The 20001-nt window shown below is 36.8% G+C and overlaps 2 protein-coding genes across 3 annotated transcripts; both read left to right on the top strand.

Moving 5' to 3' along the window:
• The first annotated feature begins 2263 nt into the window (after positions 1-2263).
• PDR2 (phosphate deficiency response 2) lies at positions 2264-13788 on the top strand. The gene is made up of 21 exons (XM_088496239.1): positions 2264-2812; positions 2906-2998; positions 4692-4894; positions 5423-5495; positions 5591-5763; positions 5847-6018; positions 6837-6941; positions 7045-7155; positions 7253-7339; positions 7441-7623; positions 7733-7783; positions 7863-7988; positions 8284-8363; positions 8652-8760; positions 9598-9726; positions 9915-9980; positions 10082-10153; positions 11174-11325; positions 11564-11675; positions 11768-11884; positions 12398-13788. Exons 1-21 carry the CDS (start codon positions 2564-2566, stop codon positions 13481-13483), a joined length of 3549 nt encoding a protein of 1182 aa, XP_088352365.1. The 5' UTR covers positions 2264-2563; the 3' UTR covers positions 13484-13788.
• Positions 13789-15622: 1834 nt separating this feature from the next.
• Positions 15623-19657, top strand: LOC107612952 (DYAD protein). Of its 2 annotated transcripts, XM_016314752.3 has the most exons (9): positions 15764-15936; positions 16708-16856; positions 17192-17538; positions 17620-18003; positions 18088-18145; positions 18228-18311; positions 18440-18726; positions 18904-19018; positions 19116-19657. In XM_016314752.3, exons 3-9 carry the CDS (start codon positions 17252-17254, stop codon positions 19209-19211), a joined length of 1311 nt encoding a protein of 436 aa, XP_016170238.1. In that variant the 5' UTR covers positions 15764-15936; positions 16708-16856; positions 17192-17251; the 3' UTR covers positions 19212-19657. The 2 variants fall into 2 exon arrangements, with proteins under 2 accessions (XP_016170237.1, XP_016170238.1); XM_016314751.3 differs by lacking the exon at positions 16708-16856 and having other exon boundaries at positions 15623-15936.
• The last annotated feature ends 344 nt before the right edge of the window (positions 19658-20001 follow it).

The following is a 20001-nucleotide window of genomic DNA, read 5'->3' on the forward strand; positions in this document are numbered from 1 at the left end:
CCTTGAATGCAAGGTGTAGAAGGCAACGGAGAAGGAGGGAGGAAGGTGACGACACCAAGTTGTTACTGGCACTAGAGGTGGCGGTCGTGAAATGCCAGAGCAGGGAGCTGTAGGCAATGGGCTGAGAAGGGCGAAAGGAGAAGGAGAAAAGGACCGCGGTGACGCTGAGAGGGAGGGGAAGAAGGAGAAGAAGGCGGTGTCGGCAGTGGGGGTTGATAGTGACGGAGAGGTGTGGCGACGGCGGTGGTCTCGATGGTGGTGGCTGGAGCGCAAGAGGGAAAGGGATGGTGGTGATGTTGGTGAGGGTTCGAATGAGGGGGAAGGGGTGCATGATTTGAATTTACGCCATCTTTACTGTCGAAAAATTTCGACGGTAAACTATTACGGGTTACCAAAACGCATCGTTTCACTAAATCAAATCAACTTGATTCGATTTATATGTAAATAGCGTAAATCGAGTCAATTTGATTTGATTTATATAGAAATGTTCAGGACAAGGTATGCAACCAATTCTAATTTAGAAAATTTGTGTAATTTTGAACTCCATTCATTTTATTAGCGTAAATGACCTTTTTATTGGTATATTATCAGTTCAGTTTGACTTGGTTCAGATTATTCCTACTATAATTAAAAATCAAACCAAACTAAAAAAATTGCAGAATATTAATTGATATGGCAGTTACAAATACGAGTTATAACTCGGTATCACACGTTACAACTCGGTTTTTATGAGCTATAACTCGACCGATTAACGTTTCAGTCGTAGCCGCTGACCAAACGGCACAACGATCATATACGTTATCAATCCCCTCCAATCCGAAGTAAATGCTCAAATCGTAACTAACGAAAAGCTCACCATACAAAAGCAAGGTAAAGTACCTTCTTTTGGACAGTTTTAAAATACACAATACTGACTTAAGTATTGGAGTGCCTTTGCAGGTACACTCCTCCTTCTTCCATCGCTCACGCTCTCACATCTCACCAAAGAGAAAAGCTCGGATTCGAAGGATTGGCCATTCAACCTTTAAGATTATAGCTCGGCAACCATCCGTCACAAGAGCCGATTTATTCTCCAGGCAAGAACATTAATCTTTTAATTTTTTGATTTTGATCTATTTTATTTTATTTTTCAATTAATAGATTTTGTTCGGATTGAATCGATTTTGAAAATCCGTGTATTTACATTTTTAATTTAGAGAAAGTGTAGGGGACAACGCTAATTGTGAATAACGTAAACAACGGGTTAAAAAATGTTAAATTAAATTAAAAAATTAGATTTTTATTTAATTAGGAATAATAATATTTTTGAATTTGAATAATTAGGATTAGGCAATCTAACTTCCTCGAAATACATCTTCACACTACGTCCCGGTTTTTTCTCATCCCACCGTCACACCGCATCCTGTCTCCGCCTCCACAGTTCTTCGTCGCTGCCAGAGAGAGTTCTGACGCGAGGTGCGCATTAAAAAGAAACATCCAGTATAGTATATGACTATATGGATAGGAAAGAAATATCCGGTGTATATAACATCTAGTATCTTATATACTTGGAAAGAAACATCCATGGTATATAAAAGAAGCATACAGTTTAACTTCCTCTGTAACATAAATCCCGAACTATATACTAACCTACTGTATACCAATGGAGTGAATGAACACTTGCGACGCGCGGTGGAAGACAGGGAATACTCGACGGCGTGGTGTGGAGGCTTGGCCAGAGATGCAGCATCGGAACAATAGCAGAACGAAAATTTCGACGCGTCGAGGTAGAAGAAGAGGCGTGCATTTCGCGGGCTTCAATAGCGGATAAGGAGTGGTGCGTGAGGGAAGAGACGCGGCGGCGCGGAGTGGAGGGAGGGGTAGCGAGCGACGACGAACCATGTAAATGGAGCGGCGGCGGCGCAGAAAAGCTTCGTGACTGGTGACGGTAGACGGCAGTACAGGAGGAGATAATGCCGGGAATGATGAAATTAGGGTTTAGTGCAGGTAAACGGTAAAAGTGAAAATAAGGATGGGTAATTAGGTTGAGATTATTAGACCTGAGAGTGCAGCCCATTATTTACATTATTCGCAATTTTTGTTATCTACTTAGCAGAATTCTTTAATTTAAGGTGATATATAGGACCATTTCCGTGAACAAAATTTTTGAAAATCTTAAAAGGTAAAAAAAATTTTACCAACGTAAATGTTCAATCCAAAATCTTTTTGAGATCAAATTGGAATCTAAAATAAATTAAAATGCTAAAATGTTAAGAATCAAAGAATTTGTGCAAGGTTAATTTAGAACAAGAAACAAGCAATGCAGCTTTACTAGTTAAGTTACTAAAATCATCGTGGTAACCGCAGTAATCAGTAATCAGTAATCAGCCCCAAAAAAGCTGGGAACTGAAGACACTTTTCTCTAACTTTCTTCGAAAACCTCAAAACCCCGAACTTATCTTTTCCTCAAATCTCAGTTTTCTCTAATTCCCTTCAGATCTGAACTCAAAAACCCTAATCATCCATCGATCTTACGATTCGATTCCTCAGCTGCCGTAACCGTTTATTCTTCGGCTGCGGCGCAATGTCGAGCTTCCACGTCGGCGGCAAGGTGGTTGACCGCGTCGATTTGATGCGGAAGAAACAACTGCCGTGGCGAATCGACGTTTGGCCCTTCGCCGTTCTCTACGGCGTATGGCTCGCCTCGATCCTCCCGAGCCTGGACTTCGTCGACGCCGCCATCGTTTTCGGCGGCCTCGTTGCTCTCCATATCCTCGTTTGGCTTTTCACCGGTTGGTCCGTTGATTTCAAGTGTTTTGCACATTACAGCAAGGTACGGCACGCGCGTGTTCTAGACGCTGTTGCTTTGCGTTGATGATCAGCGGAGTTTTTTTATGTCTTTTTCTTTGTGTGTTTTTGCGTTCAGGTCAGAGATATTCACCAAGCTGATTCTTGCAAGATAACGCCGGCGAAGTTTTCTGGTTCCAAAGAGGTCGTGCCGCTCAGGTTTCGGAAAATTGTAAGCTTGCGGTTTAGGATCAATTTAGTTTTTGTTTGAAATGGATGTACTTGTTATTATCTGAAGTAGTGTTTGCTAGACTTGTCTTTAAGTGTTTGACTGCGTGTTGAGTGATTGGGGATGAATTGAACTGCAGTTGTTGTTAGACCTGATTTTGCGCTTTTGTTTTGTGATGAGAAGTGAGGTATTCATTGAGATGTGCATTTCTTGGTGTTGTTGACTTGAATGAGGACAATGTTACTGGATGGAAGACTTAAAGGTATATTTGGAATTTGACTGAGTGATAGTTGAACACTGGTCGTGTCCTTATATTTGGACTATAGGATGGATGGGAGTGACTGTTTCTCTTCTTCTGGATATCTGTATTGCTTTATCTGGGAATTTGTGTTTTACAAAATAATGAACTGGAGAATTTGGATGGTAGTTTGGTGAGTTGTGGAGTTTGTATGTGGAATTTACCTTGTAAGCTGGTTGGTTTTGAGTGAACTGGGATGGAAAATGGTTGGGTGCAAACTTGAATGAGAATTGCAGGTCCCCAGGGGAAAAAAAAAAGGGGGGGGGGGGTGGGGTTTGATTTATTTTATGTATTTTGGCATGTGGCTGGAGTGCAGGTATGGTTACTACTCACTAGAAGTCTAGAACTAATACAAGTTGTATACATCCAGGGATTTATTGCAACTCCTCATATGCTGATATATAGGTTTTGAGAGGTGTAGAAGACAGAGCTTTGATAAGTGTTATGCATTAACCAGATGCTTATGTTTTGTAAGGAAGGCCAGAATTTTCAATGTCAGTTTTTTCTGCTACCTTGTTTACAGCATGGGTGATCATCTTAGCTTCTTTATGATGTTGGGATGATGGTTATTTTAGAGGGTGTGCCTTGATCCTGGCATACGGTTGTTACATTGTGAATTAGAGGTCATGGGTTCAAATCCTAAAAGTAGCCTCTCCGACTTGTGAGGGTTGGGTCACGTATATCTACATTGGATCCCCCCTCCCCACCCCACACAAAACGGCCATGCAAACCAAAAAAAATTCAAAGTGTTTTTAAGCAATTGATAGGGAATCACGATTTTCAGGTTTGAAAAGAATAGACAATCCTATTTGTGCAATTGTAGCTTAGTTTGTTTGACACATGCTTGTTATCGCATATTGGTATTTAGTGATCTTTGTTATGCACTATTGTGAATTCTTACTTTGATAATTCTCCATATATCTAAAGTAGAATGCACCTTGAATATGCATGAGGTACTTGGTTGTCTTATTCTCTTTTTTCTTTGTGTTTCTTAAGGAACCAGCAGGTTAGCTTTTTCGGGTAAGAAAGGAATAAGTAGATGTGCCTATATGTACATATTTGCTTACCTTATATCTGAAATGCGTGTTTTGATATCATATTTGTATTTGCTAATTGTAGTTGTGCCCACTTGTGATTCCTTACTTTGATATTTCTCAACATGTCTAAAGCAGACTGCACTGTGAATATGCAATGCATCCTTTTGCTTGATATTTAAAATCAGCTTGTTGCATGCTAGCTCTGCTTACTAGTTTTGAGGTGTGCATGCTCTGAATCCATCTATCTGTTGCCTCCTGGACTTTCAGATGGAGTTTTTATTTTGTTTTACCCATTTCATCTTTTAGATGCTCTTGGTTTGGTTGCCTACAAGGTTAAGTGTTTGCATCAATGCATCTGTAGCCTGCAGGTTCTTCATCGGCGACGGATCTGGAGGAGATTTACTTTGAGTTTAGAAAACAGTGTTTTGTATTTTCAAATGAGAAGGGAACATTTTGCAAACTTTCTTATCCTACAAAGGAAACATTTGGACATTATCTCAAGTGTAGTGGGCATGGCTCTGAAGCTAAAATCCTTGCTGCTACAGAGAAATGGGGGCGGAATGTGTGAGTTTCCTTTTACTCTGTCCTTTATTATAAATTGGCAAGTATGCTTTTTGTCCCTAACGTTTGTAATTTTTTTCAAAAGTACTCCTAATGTTTAATTTCATTTAATTTTGTTCCTAACTTTTTTGATTCATTGATTTCATTCAATTTTGTCCCTAATGTTTTTGATTTGTTTCAAAACTACCCCTATACATTTTCAATTTTGTTCCTAATATTTTAGATGGATTTAACGTCCATGGGTAATTTTGATGCAAATAAAAAACATTAGTGTCAAAATTGAGTGCAATTAAACGTTAGGGGTATTTTTGAAGAAAATCACAAACATTAGGGACAAAAAACATACTTTACCCTTGTAAATTTCATTTGCATCTACTGCCCCGCATAACAATTTTTGGTGCTGAACTTAACTACAATTGATGCAATGGCCTACTTTTGACAATCTTGATTACTTTTTACTTTTTAATCCGTGCTCTAATCATTGTGTTCATTAGTATTGCCCTCTATAATGTCTGCATATCGATATTGCAGATTTGATTATCCTCAGCCAACCTTTCAGAAATTGATGAAAGAGCATTGCATGGAGCCTTTTTTTGTTTTTCAGGTATTCGTTCTGTATTGCTTTATTTCTTCATTTCTCTTATATGTCTATATTTTCCTTGCTAACTCTTAACTAGTTTCTGCTTCTATCTTGATCAGGTTTTCTGTGTGGGTCTCTGGTGTTTGGATGAATATTGGTATTACAGTTTGTTCACTCTATTTATGCTGTTCATGTTTGAATCAACCATGGCAAAGAGTCGGTTGAAGACTCTTACTGAGTTAAGGCGTGTTAGAGTGGATAGTCAGATCCTTATGGTCCATCGTGGTGGCAAGTATGTTGTCTCATTTTGTAAACTCAATATTTAGTTTCAATGGAGTAAATTTTATTTTTCCTTACATATTGTGTGGATTATAGGTGGGTTAAACTCTCTGGTACGGATCTTTTGCCTGGGGATGTTGTCTCTATAGGACGCTCTTCTGGTCAGAATGGCGAGGAGAAGTCTGTACCTGCAGACATGCTTATATTGGCTGGAAATGCAATTGTGAATGAAGCTATTCTGACAGGCGAGTCTACTCCTCAATGGAAGGTGTTTCTCTTTTCTGATCTACTCTCTATGGATATATGATATTTAAAAATATAAAGTCATTTGTTGGGGGTTGGTGATTATATTTTGTTAAACTGAGTAGATGACCCCTTACCTGTTTGGCAAATTGGAACCTCTATTTCTTTTCTGGTTTAGACATTGTTGCCTGCTGTAGTAGTAATTTGTTGACGGCCCCTTGGAAATGGCATACTATTCTGCTGGTTATATATCCTGTTTGATGGACAATTATGAAAATTCAGTTTTAACATGTATGCTGAGCAACTTGTTTAGATGGATATTACTGGTATGATGTGGTTTGTTGCCCAGCCTTCTTTGCAAACTGCTAAGCTCTAATTGAGTTTTAACTTTTAAGCTGATCAACTTGTTTAGATGGATATTACTGATATGATAGAAAGTTTTGCTCAATATGTGGTTTCTTGTCCAGCCTTCTGTGCAAACTAATTGTGAAACCTGTAAGCTGAGTAACTTCTTTAGTCGGATGTTTCTGATATGATCAAATATTCTGCTCAATATGTGGTTTGTTGCCCAGCGTTCTATGCGACCTGCTGTGTCTGATTGGATTGCCCCTGTTTTCATGTCCATATTTCTATGCAGTGTTGATCCTATGCAGTTTATGATTTTGTTCTTTCATAATTTTGAATATCTATGCATGTCCAGCTGTCCATGTTTACTTGTGACATAATGTATCTGACTATGAGGATTCAATATTGTCCCCGGCCCAAACGTTCCCATGAAAGAGAGAGTGCTGGATCATACATTGTTCTCGGATGATTCTCATTTAGATTTGAACATCCTTGTAGGTTTCAATCATGGGAAGGGGAAATGAGGAGAAGTTGTCAATAAGGCGAGATAAAAGTCATGTCTTATTTGGTGGAACCAAAATACTGCAGCACACTCCAGATAAGGTGATTTCAGGCTAGGAAATTTATACATTTTCGATTGATGTGAAGGTGGTTATTCTCATGCTTTCTGATCTTGTTTCTTTTTGGCAAATCTTGCTGGATTCAGACTTTCCCTCTGAAAACGCCTGATGGTGGCTGCCTGGCTGTTGTGCTTAGAACAGGGTTTGAAACTAGTCAAGGAAAGTTGATGCGAACAATCTTATTCTCCACAGAAAGGGTAAATTGATGCAGTTTATTTTGCCCAAGCATGTAACCCCAGTGCCTTTTTTTATGAATTGATGTATTTTCTTGGCTTTCTAAATTTTATATCACAGGTTACTGCCAATAGCTGGGAAAGTGGACTGTTCATCTTATTCTTGGTTGTATTTGCTCTGATTGCTGCTGGTTATGTGCTTATCAAGGTTTCCCCCTCTCCTCTTCACTTCTTATACGAGAATTGAAAGGTCACAGTTGACATGGCTTGGTCTGAATAGTGAATTGTGATGTTAATTGTTTGGTGCAGGGATTAGAAGATCCCACAAGAAGCAAGTACAAACTTATACTAAGTTGTTCACTTATTGTTACTTCTGTGATTCCGCCCGAGTTACCGATGGAGTTATCAATTGCTGTGAATACTTCCCTGATTGCATTGGCGCGACGTGGGATATTTTGCACAGAGCCTTTCCGAATACCATTTGCTGGGAAGGTACCTGGAGTATTGGCACTATTTTTTCTGCTCTTGTACATCCTTTCCTTGTTATATGTGGCTTATATATTCACAGTGGTACTTATTGAATTTTTGAACTTGCCAATAGGTTGATATATGTTGTTTTGACAAGACTGGGACACTGACATCTGATGACATGGTATGCTATCAGCGGTGGTATTTACCTAGCAATTGAGACCATACTCTGTTCCATAACTTTTCTCCCCACTATGATGTAGGAATTTTCTGGAGTTGTTGGTTTGAATGGAACCACTGATTTGGAATCTGACATGAGTAGAGTGCCAGTGCGAACTGTAGAAATCCTGGCTTCTTGCCATGCTTTGGTATTTGTTGATAATAAGCTGGTATGCATCTCTCTCTCTCTCTCTCTCTCTCTCTCTCTCTCTCTCTCTCTCTCTCAGTCTTAGTTCTAGTGCTTAGTAAAACACAGTAGCTTGTCACATTTCAGAGAGAGAGTGTGTGTGTATATATAAATGTAGATTTTTGTAAGGAAACTTGATCGTTATTAGTTTTTTTAACGTTATCTTTCATAATTCTGGATAGAGAGCTAGCAGGACTTGTATATATGTCTATTTATCCTTTCTATTGTTTTTTGTTTACTATGTTCAACATTCTTATGCATTCCTTAATGTTCCACAGGTTGGTGATCCTCTTGAGAAGGCTGCACTTAAGGGAATTGATTGGAGTTATAAATCTGATGAGAAGGCTGTTCCAAAAAAGTAAGTTAAATCTATTTTTGCTTTTCAATTCTGCATGTCCTCTCTATGATTTAGATAAATAATTTTTCAGTTCAGTTGTCTTTTTAATTCATGTGAGATTTATGACATAGAAACTTTTTATGATTGGGTTGATACAGTTATGTGATTGTGTGATTATGTTACAAATAGCCTTTATGATATCTTTTGGTTTATCTTCATGTTTTCTCAGATTTTGTGCTTTTCTTTTGTAACTTTTGCAGCTCTCAATACATTGTGTTTGATTTGTCATGATATGTTTTCAAATTGTAGGGGTAGTGGCCAACCTGTCCAAATTGTTCAGCGGTACCATTTTGCATCTCACTTAAAACGAATGGCTGTTATTGTTCGCATTCAGGAGGAGTTTTTTGCCTTTGTGAAGGTTTGCTGGTTGCTTATCGTCCTGTTTTAATATCTGTAATATTCTATTCATGCATGTTACATAATCAAATCCTTTCGATTTAAGTTGGGGCACGTCTCTTTTGATTCTAGAATAGGATGATAATACCCACTGTTGTTTCTTTAGTTCTTTTGTTGTTTTCTTGGGTCAAAGTGTTGGTTGCCAGTTAAATATAACATGTTTCACTATTTTCGGTTATTGCAATATTTTGGTTTTATATATGCTGATACTATTGTAAAAAAGTTATTGTAAAAAATTTCACATAAATCTTTGGCCATCCTGTCTTGATTGAATTATATTTACATGTATTAGCGCTTATTACATGTTAATTTTAAAATTGAACCCTACTATTTGATTACAAAAGGCTCATTTTCTATTGTTTCTCTCTTTTGCTACCTGAACTTATAACTAATCCATTCATGTTGAATGCTACAGTGTGTTGGTAAATAATAGTTAATGTCATCACTGCAATTATTTATCTTGTTTTGGTGGAATGGGGTTTGGCAGTTGGGTCTATTGATTTTGGCTGACCAGTAAACTTAACCTGATTTATGTAGAGCTTTTATGGATGTGGCATTCTACAATGAAGTATGTGTAGGAACTGGTGCCAGTGCCATTCAAAATCCTGGAGTCTTTTCATTCTGATTTCCAAGTTTTTTTTTTTCTTTATTTTTTCCCTCTTACTCTTTATTGCTTGGTTGGTCAACAATGAACCTTACTGTGCATGCATCTTTATGTTGTGGAAGATGTTTAAACTCTAGGAACTAGTGTGCTTTGGCCTTTAACGAATCCTCTAATGAAGTCATTATGGACTTTCAGGGTGCCCCAGAAATTATTCAAGATAGGCTCATTGACGTACCACCATCATATGTTGAAACCTACAAGAAATATACGCGTCAGGGGTCTCGTGTTCTTGCTTTGGCCTACAAGTCTCTTCCTGACATGACAGTATGAATCTCATGGGTTCACTCTTTTGACATATATCCAACTTTCTTTTTTGTTTCATGTTAATAAGTGTATTGGACATTCCTTTTTCCCCATTCTGCTTCTCCTCTGCTCTCCCTTTGTTTTCCTTCATCATTAGCTACCACCTTTATGCTTTCAACTGTTGCTAACTATATCTTTAATTCTTGAAGGTCAGTGAAGCTAGAGGCTTGGATAGGGATGGAGTAGAGAGTGGACTTACTTTTGCTGGTTTTGTGGTAATTAATCTACCTCCTCCTCATATTCATTAATCATTATCGTCAATGCACATAATTTTTCTTGTCGACATGATACTAAGTTGGTATTAAGTTATTTTCAGGTATTTAATTGTCCTATAAGGTCAGATTCGGCTATTGTTTTATCCGAACTGAAAGGGTCTTCACATGACTTGGTAAGTAGGCTTTGATTCATCAACTTCTCTTGGAAAAACGCTAGTTCATTCTTGGCTGTGAAAGACTTCCTTGTAGACAACCTAAAAGCTCAAGTATCTAGTGGGAGTCAGCTTCCCTTCTTGAAAATTTGCTATTTTGTTTTAATGGTGTCAATATCAGTGTCAGAGGTGCTTCTGATTATTGATTGATTTGTATATGATCAACAAATTTGGAATTGAGCACATACAGGCCAGTAGAATCCACTATTTAACTTTCTTGTAGTAAGGCTTTATCAATAACACCTTAAAAGGACAGAATCATACACATGAATATATCAAGGTGGATCGGCATACCAAGTTCAATAAGAATAATAAGATTAGAGATTAGATCATTAAAGAGAATGAAGTGTTTATAATAGAACATCATAACATTGTTTGATCCGTGTAATTAATCATAAGTGAGATAAAACTGGGGTTTGTGGATACAAGGTTGGGGTAGCTCGTATAGAATAGAAGACATTAATAATGCGAAGTCAATAGCAGATGATTTGGAAATGTGATATTGTTCATGGGTAGAGGGAAACCATTAAAGATGTGATGTTGAACCATTAGGAATTAGTCTTTTAGCAGGACCAAATCCTTGTTAATTTTTTTATTGTTCAAGTAACTTGCATCAAAATAACTGTGTATAACCCATTGAGGAATAGTAGAAATTTGAACCCCAAAAATTTTTAGTACAAAAGTTTTATGATTAGAGTTCAATCAAGAATGGAAATACTGCCACTCAATGACATAAATAAACACTATACATTTTTATTGTCTTTTGGTTAGCTTGCCTGCTTTTTTTTAATAATACTCGAGGGTTTTGGTAAGCAATGTTTGATCTATTGTATTCTATTGATTTATGTTAACCACCTCTGAACCCCCTTCTTTTTTGGGTGGGGGCAGATGGATAGTTTGGTATGCCATATTTAGGAGCTTCTTAGTCCTTACTTAACTGTAACAGCTAACCAAAGACATCTTTCTCTACGGAATTGTTAGGTGATGATTACTGGTGACCAAGCTCTGACAGCTTGCCATGTTGCCAGCCAAGTTCATATTATATCAAAACCTACATTAATCCTTGGCCCAGCAAGTGATGGTGTGGGATATAAATGGATGTCCCCTGATGAGACTGCAAATATTCCCTACAGGTATTTTTCTCATTTTTCCTGGTTGCACTATCTTCTCTCTGATTTTTTGTTGCGTTGTTTTTAACTTCTATAATTTGCTTTCCTAGTTAGTTTTCTGTGTTTTGTGATAAAGGTATATTATATCCGTCTCTCTGCCAAATAATTAAACTCTAGTTCTTGGACCCTATCGTTTCCAAGCTTATTTTAGAAGTCATGCGTATCTCATATTCTAAAATGATCACATATTAATTGATTTCAGCGAGAAAGAGGTTGAGTCTTTATCGGAAACTCATGATCTGTGTGTTGGAGGTGATTGCTTTGAAATGTTGCAACAGTCATCAGCTCATCTTCGAGTTATTCCTTATGTGAAGGTTCTGATCTATTTTTAATGACTAAACATTAGAGCTGAGTCTTTGGTACTGCAATTATCATGAGTCATGACATTGTTGAATTGTTATTTCAGGTGTTTGCTAGAGTTGCACCTGAACAGAAAGAACTTATCCTGACCACTTACAAGACAGTGGGACGGATAACTTTGATGTGTGGGGATGGAACCAATGATGTTGGGGCATTGAAACAGGTTATTGGTGTTTATAGCTTTTTTTTTTCCATGATTTTGCTAAGAAAAATGACGAGAAAATATAGAAAGCACTGAAAATGAAAACAAAAACCAATCAGGCCCTAAGTTTTCAGTCTGTTGACAAATTACAACCTCTGCATCTACCAAGAAATCAAGCATATTCAAAAACCTCATACGGAAGTAACTGCAACTATTTTTGGATATCTAAATGAGATTGCTTTCTTTTAATAAATCTCTTGCATTAAAGACAATATGTCTGCATGGTTTGTTTTGGATTTAAAACAGCTTATAATCACAAGTTCTTTTAGATGGATTTTGAAAGTAAGTGATTATGAGCGCTCTGATATTTTTCTTAGTTAGTCAAATATATGTTTGCATCGACATTCTATATATTATCGTTGGTTGTAACCTGTGATACTAATAGTCTCATACTCGCATCATAATAGCTCTTTAGTAACTTGCAAGTATCTTTTACCAAGAAGCTGAATAACTCGAGGCTAACTTATAATTTAGGCCCATGTAGGAGTTGCTCTTCTAAATGCGATACCTCCAACTCAAAGTGGAAACTCCTCTAAAGAGTCAGCTGGGGAAGAAGGTTCAAAATCTGTCAAAACGAAGAAATCCAGGCCTGCACTAGAAGCGCCTGGAAAGAGTGGAGAAGGCACTTCAAAAGCCACAGTTGCTTCAAAATCAGATCCTATCAACCGTCATCAGGCAGCTGTTGATATGCAACGACAGAAGCTCAAGAAGATGTTTGAAGAGCTTAACGAGGAAGATGGCCGTGCCCCCGTTGTCAAGCTTGGTGATGCGTCAATGGCATCCCCTTTCACTGCAAAGCATGCATCTGTTGCTCCCACCACTGACATAATTCGTCAAGGTCGGAGTACCCTGGTGACAACCCTCCAGATGTTTAAAATTTTGGGCCTCAACTGCCTTGCTACTGCATACGTGTTGAGTGTCATGTATCTGGATGGTGTCAAGCTAGGTGATGTGCAGGCCACAATAAGTGGTGTCTTCACTGCTGCGTTTTTCCTCTTTATCTCCCATGCTCGCCCTCTTCCCACCCTCTCAGCTGAACGTCCCCACCCCAATATCTTCTGTGCTTATGTTTTCCTTTCCCTTATGGGGCAATTTGCCATTCACTTATTATTCTTGATCTCATCTGTGAAAGAGGCTGAAAAATACATGCCAGATGAATGCATCGAACCAGATGCAGATTTTCATCCCAACTTGGTCAACACTGTTTCATACATGGTCAGCATGATGCTTCAGGTTGCTACTTTTGCCGTGAACTACATGGGCCATCCCTTCAACCAGAGTATCTCAGAAAACAAGCCGTTCCGGTATGCTCTTATAGCAGCCGTAGGTTTCTTTACAGCGATTACATCTGATCTCTTCAGGGACTTAAATGACTGGCTGAAGTTGGTGCCACTCCCAGTGGGATTGAGGGACAAACTATTAATATGGGCACTTCTAATGTTTTTGATATGCTACTCATGGGAGAGACTATTGAGATGGGCCTTCCCTGGCAAGATCCCTGCATGGAAGAAGCGCCAAAGGCACGCGGTATCTAACTTTGAAAAGAAAAAAGAGGTCTAGTTAGGAGAAATACTTGGCACGATGAATTTTGTTAGTCTCATAGTTATTTTCCCATTTGATGGACGGAGAGATTATCTAATGTCAAAAATCATTTTTGGGAGAAAGGTATGAATTTTAGAGCTCGTGCCCTCCCTAGTTATCTCAGATGTTTTGCTTAGTACAGGAGTTTTTTATTGTTTAGATGCTACTATTCATTTTACCAAACACAGGAACGAACTTAAACTAATTTTCCTTTGCAACTTCTTACCAAGTTAAACGAGTTTATTTGAATATTTGGATCAATGATAAGAACGTGTTTAATTGCATTTGTTAAGTATGGTGCTAGAGATTTACTTCTAGCTTCGTGGAAATTACATGACCTATTTTGAAATATGTGAACATGAGAATTCGATTATATAGACATTTGTATAAACATTTTTTATTTTGGGTGTTATAAAGAGAGAAATAAAGCAAAGCAACTAGGTAAAGTATTTGACCAGGTTGTGTTAATAATTGCTGAAGAACCCGTGGTCCTATATAAGTATATAATAATGTCTACATTACTGGTTTACAACATCTACAATTCTACCTGCAAAAGATGAGGAACACTGTTGAGAGGAGTGCTCCGTCCTCACATTTGAGCAGAGATTCCGTGCCAATAGGAATTTGGAAAGAAAAATACCATTTTGAATCTCAAAAGGATTTAATTTTAATTTTTGGCAAAATAATTTTGAAAGGAAAGTAATGATATTTTAGTTTTTCAAAAACAATATCAATTTGACAAAATGCACTAATTACTAATTATAGAGATATTCAAAATAGGAGTCTAGGGATTATATTTTGATGCGATTTTTTTGTAGAATTGCTTTGAAAAATAATTTTATGTCAGAGTAAATGTTTTTTTGTTAGTTTTTATGTGAGTAGTAAAAAAAAAGGTTGAAAATAAGATGCAAAGATCAATTTTTGTATATATCCTCTAAATCTTTTTTTATATATTTTAACAAAAAAAATTGGAAGTCATGTCACTTATGAAAAAAAGTGATGTATTTTGTCACAACAATTTTTGGATGACAAAATGTCATTTTTTTAAGGGATTATTTCATAAAATATAGAATCTTTTGTAGATAAAAATATAGTTTACTTGGATCAAAACATGCTCAATTCACATATATGATGAGATTACGTGAACCATATTAAATTGACTAATTTTAAGGTTTGTTTGCATGAATTTCTAAAAAAAAGATTTTTTTTGAGTTATCTTTTTTTTAAAAGATTTTATAGAAAAGTAAAAATAATTTTATTTTTGGATATTTTATACAAAAAGATTTTTTTATCTATCAATTATATGTTTGGATATAACGATATAAAAATAATTTTTTATTTATTTATTACATGAAAAATATCTTTTTTTTTTAAAAAAAGATCTTTTAAAAAAAATATAAATTACAGTTTTTCAAAAAAAAATATATTTTTTTATTTTTGTAGTACTTTTACTTTTACTACTAAAAATTTATCAAATATATTAAAAAATAAAATTTTTTTTTATCAAAATATATAACGCACAAATAAACACTTAATGTGTCAAGAATGTTATTAGGTCAATCTATCATTTATTGAGTTAAAAGTTAAAACAGGCTAACCCAACCCACGTGTTATAATTCGTATATACATTTACTCATAAAACTTGTGGTATTAAACTTTATTATACATAATAAAGTATATAACTCGTAATTTTACATAAGAAATAAACAATTTTATTGTTTTTGTCATGCAAAAGTAATTATATAATAATTATTGAATGTACATTTCCTATATATAATAATTATTATATTATTTTATATAAATTCTTAATCAAATACCAAGTAATAATTATTTATAACTAATTTTAGTCAGGATAATAATAATGAAATCCACGTTGAAAATTTGAAATAGAATAAAACTCAACTCTACGGATCCTCTCGAAATGTGAAAAAGGAGAGAGAGCACCGCAGGCGAATGCGGCACCGTTTCGCAGTTTTGGCGAAGGGAAAGGGCTTTTACTATAAATAAAATAAAATTTTCTGCGGAAACGCCACACGCCATTAACAAGAGTCCAAAGCAAGTGGACCCCACACTCAGTACTGATTAATGATTTCAAGCTTTTGTGGGGTTTTGGCGGTTAGGGTTTAGTTTCGGTATTTATTTAAAAGGGAGCCAGAGAGAGAGAGAGAGAGTGCGAAAAAAAAAAAAAGAAAAACAGTAAGTGTGAAAACTCTGAAAAGTGAAAACCCCAAAAAACCCACAAGAAAAAAAAAAAACCTTAAAAACAATGACACAATAAAGAGAAAGAGGATTCGTTTTCTCCAAACGTTATTATTTGTAGCAGCGGCTGCAACAACAATTGGGGTTTCTTTCGTTTCGTTTCGTTTACTTGGACACTGTCGCTCTCTCTCTCTCTCTCTCTGAGCTTCAACGTTTCGTTGATGCACCGATTGGTAGGGTTTCTCTTTCTCATCTTTCGTTTTCTATTTTGATTTCACGTTGTGTGATTTCGATTGTTAGGTTTTCTTTTGGTTGTAAACATCTGATTTTCGTGATTGGGTGTTTGGATTTGGGGGTTTTCGGAGTTCCGATGTGGTTAACTCGTTGCATTGTGTTTAATCCGAAATTCTATTTTCCTACTTTTTCTTTTCAAGTTCTTTTTTTATGTGGATTTGTGTTCTGAGATTTGATGCTGATGCCAATGTGTTTTAGACTTTTGTGTAGGTAAATTTTGTCTTTTAAACTTTAGGACTTAGGGTGGGGTTTTGCTGAACCCTTGAATCTTTTTACCGTTTGATTTGGTTGTTAGTGAATGTGTGCTAGATTGGGATGGAGTTGATAGATCTTGAGTTAGGGTTTGTTCACCTGCTCTTTTGGTTTCGGATGCGTAATTTAACAGTTATGGAAGCTGGTTGGGGCAACCTTGTGTGTCAAGAAACCTGTTGTTCTTCTTCAGTGGAAAGTTAGTGTTACTTAAGGTATGGGCTACTGGGTATGCTTTGCTTTCCGGGGTTTCTTTGTTTTAAGGTTTGTGAATTGTGAGCATGATTTATATTGCTAGCGAAAAATTGTTGTGAGGATCGACTTAAATGAAAACCTGTCATTGTTAAATGCTGGTTGTTGATCAGGTTTTTTTTAATCATCACTGTTGACCGTTTTTATGACTTTATGTTGATAAAATTCCCTTTTATTTGTTTGCCGCTCGTCATATCCGGTGCTGTCAGGTTATTAGATGGTCAACATTGATGCCTATCGATCACTATGGACGGTTGAGATAACGAGATCATTATGGGGGTGATGATGAGATGATCTGATCCCACTTCCCATATTTCTCGTATAGAATCTCAGGGCTAAAACTTCTCTTTTGGCCGAGGTGATTAATTTACAAAAATTATCGTCCTGATGCAAATTTTATGCCTAACGTAACACGCAATCATGCTGATGGTTGCCTTTGCAGTAGTTCAATGTTCCTCAGGTCAGGAACATGTAGTTAAGAATAGGCATGATAGCAAGTTGGTCAGAATGTATTTGTTTTTCCTTTGTTTATTTGTGCTCCCCCCTCTCTCCGTCTTCCAAAACGCCAAAATCCCTTGTATGCATGCTCATGTTGAATAGTAAGGACACTTCCTTGCATTAACATTAGGGATTTCAACATGGATGAACACTCATTCAATCCTTTTTCTGAATTACATTTATGTGCTTATGCAGTGTACAGAACTTGAGGGACCTAACAGAACAATTGAGATAGTTTAACTGATACCTAGTGAGATGGCACAGTGGGGTGTTCGTCATCGATTGCCATTCATGGGTCAGCACGAGGATGAGGGATATGAAAGTCAGCTTCCCGACTTCCCTAAGGAAGAGGAATCTAATGATGAAGAAGGAGAAGAAAAAATCATTAATACTGAGTCATTATTTTTGCCAGAAACTAAGAAGAGGAAGCGAATTAGCCTTAGTCAGCTCAGAGAGGTAAAAGAGGAGCCATGTGGGAGGCAAAGTAGTCGCAAGCTTAAGACAAAAAAGCCTGACAGTAAGGATAGATGGTCAACTGAGAGGTAAAAGAAGACAATAATCTTTTCTGTTGTGTGCTTTTATTAGTAAGATATATTAAGTTTTGATGCAGTTACATAACTCAGGTATAAATTGGCTGAGCAAAGCATGTGGGAGGTGTTAAAGGCTGAAGGTGCAACTTTTGAAAAGCCAATTACCCGACCTGCATTAAGAATGGCAGCACGTAAGCACATTGGCGATACTGGACTCTTGGACCACTTACTGAAGCACATTGATGGTAAAGTGGCACCTGGAGGTACTGAGCGCTTCCGAAGATGGTTCAACACCAAAGGAATCATGGAGTATTGGTTGGAAAGTGCTGACTTGGATGATGTCCGCCAGCTGGCAGGGGTGCAGGATCCTTACTGGATACCACCGCTAACAATTAGGGCTGGCAGTGCCCCTTCTCAGAAGACTGATTCGTCTGATGAATTGAAACTACTTAAAATGGAAATGGCCCAACTGAAGAAGTATAGGACTTGGAAACTGAAATCCCAAAATATTTTTCTCTAGTTGCTATTATATTTTCTTTAATGATTTTATTTGCACAACAGAGATATGCAGCAGCTCGTTGCCAAGCAGCAACTGAAGAGTGAAGCTAGTCTCATGGAGGTAAATATTTAATAATTTAAAAGCTCTTTGATTTGCATCTCTCATATCACGTTGTGTAGTTCTTATTGAACATCATTTTCAGGAGTCTCACAAGGAATTGGTGAAGTGGAGATCTGGTATTGATCATCACCTTACTGAAATCATGGCATCTCTAAAGGGTGTGCAGGTAACTAATTGTGTATCACCTCTAGTTTTCAGCCTGTTTAATAGGATTCAATGAGAACCATGTATGTTGGACTTCTGTCATATTTGAGTTTTACATTTTTGCAATTTGATGAATTCATATATATTCAGGGCAAGTATGGTGAATTTGCAATTTGGAAAACTAAAGTTGAACAACAGTTTGCCGAAATAACAAATAAATTGAGTGATCTCAAAGCATCAAGGGAATGTGTTCCCCCTAGTTCTCCTTCAGACAGGTGGAAAGATTGGATAGAAAATACTAACCTACCGGAAGATGAATTTGCAACTTGGATTGGAAGTTCTGAGCTGCTTAATGTTCCACCAGAGATTGTACTTGATGACCCCAACACATCCCTCCCGACGCACTTACTTAGCGAAGGATTGGTTAACAAGCGGAGGTAATACTTTTTTAGTCAATTTTTATAAATAATGAAACAAGCATATTTGTTTGAATTCAAACTCCAGTCCCCTCCCACTCTCACCTTGCCCAACTTTGGGTGGGAAAAAAAATTGAACTGAACCAAAGTGTTTTTTCTACCTATGTATTCTTCATTTTCTGGCTTCCAAAACATTAGTGATTTGCTGGAGGTGGTGCCTTTCAAACAAGAAGATCCTCCTAATGTGACCCCTGACTCGTCTACGACTGTTAATTCCAAGTCAGACCATGACAACTCAATGATGATGTTTCAGGTGATAGTCCGTAGATTCTGCTAAAATATTAAATAAATTTTTGAATTTTTTTTTCAGTAGCATATATTCATGATTATTTTATAATCTTCCCCCTCAGGAGATGTACATGGATATATTCAAATGGAAAGAACAAATTGATAAGCAGATGATGGAGTTATCAAACACTGTATACGGTATGCTGGCAATGAAGTAGACATCATTTTCAAAGCGTAGGATAGGATTATAACCACCTCGTCCATATGTTTTTTTCCTCCACTGTGAAAAATGGTAGAGTTTAGAAATTGTACAGCATTAACAATCTGATCCTGAAAAATCTTTGCTAAACCTCCAAAGTTAATAGAAGAGGTTCTAGGTCTCACTCTCACATGCTTAACGAGCTGCAAATCATTGAAATTTTATTGGCATTTTGCATTAGGGTAATCAATCTAGGTAGGGTACTCATTGGAGCTTCTATTTTAATGTTACTGTTTTCTTATTGACTTGGTTAATGATTATGCCAATTCCTTTTTAGTTTAGTTTAGGGTTTACCGTATTTAACTAATTAGCTACAACGATCTTTCTTCAAAACTTGTACTTCAGATATTTGAGGGACAAGTTGTCTCATATTTATATATACAGTTTCTATAGTAGCGCTGATCACATATTTGTACTCTTAATTTTAATTTGCCCATAATTCTTTGCTCAACTCCCCTGCTTCTATCAACAGAATGAGTGATGGAAGAAAGTTTGTTTTTGCATTTTATAAAATTAAAGGTAAATGAAAATTGTTATTATTGAAAAATGTTTGAATTAATGTTTAAGTTTAAAATTAAAAAATAAATATGGTTCTTACATAATTAACCTTTCTGCCAGGAATTGTCAACATCAGTTTACATTTTTATTAACTATTCCCCTAATCCCCTCCCCCATTTTATTCAACATTGGAAGTTGTGTTTGTATTGTGTCACGATCTTTTGAAGGTATTTGCTTAGACGACGCTTGAA

Source organism: Arachis ipaensis, chromosome B8 (genome assembly GCF_059453495.1).
Source record: "Arachis ipaensis isolate K30076 ecotype BB chromosome B8, ASM5945349v1, whole genome shotgun sequence".
Taxonomy (NCBI): domain Eukaryota; kingdom Viridiplantae; phylum Streptophyta; class Magnoliopsida; order Fabales; family Fabaceae; genus Arachis; species Arachis ipaensis.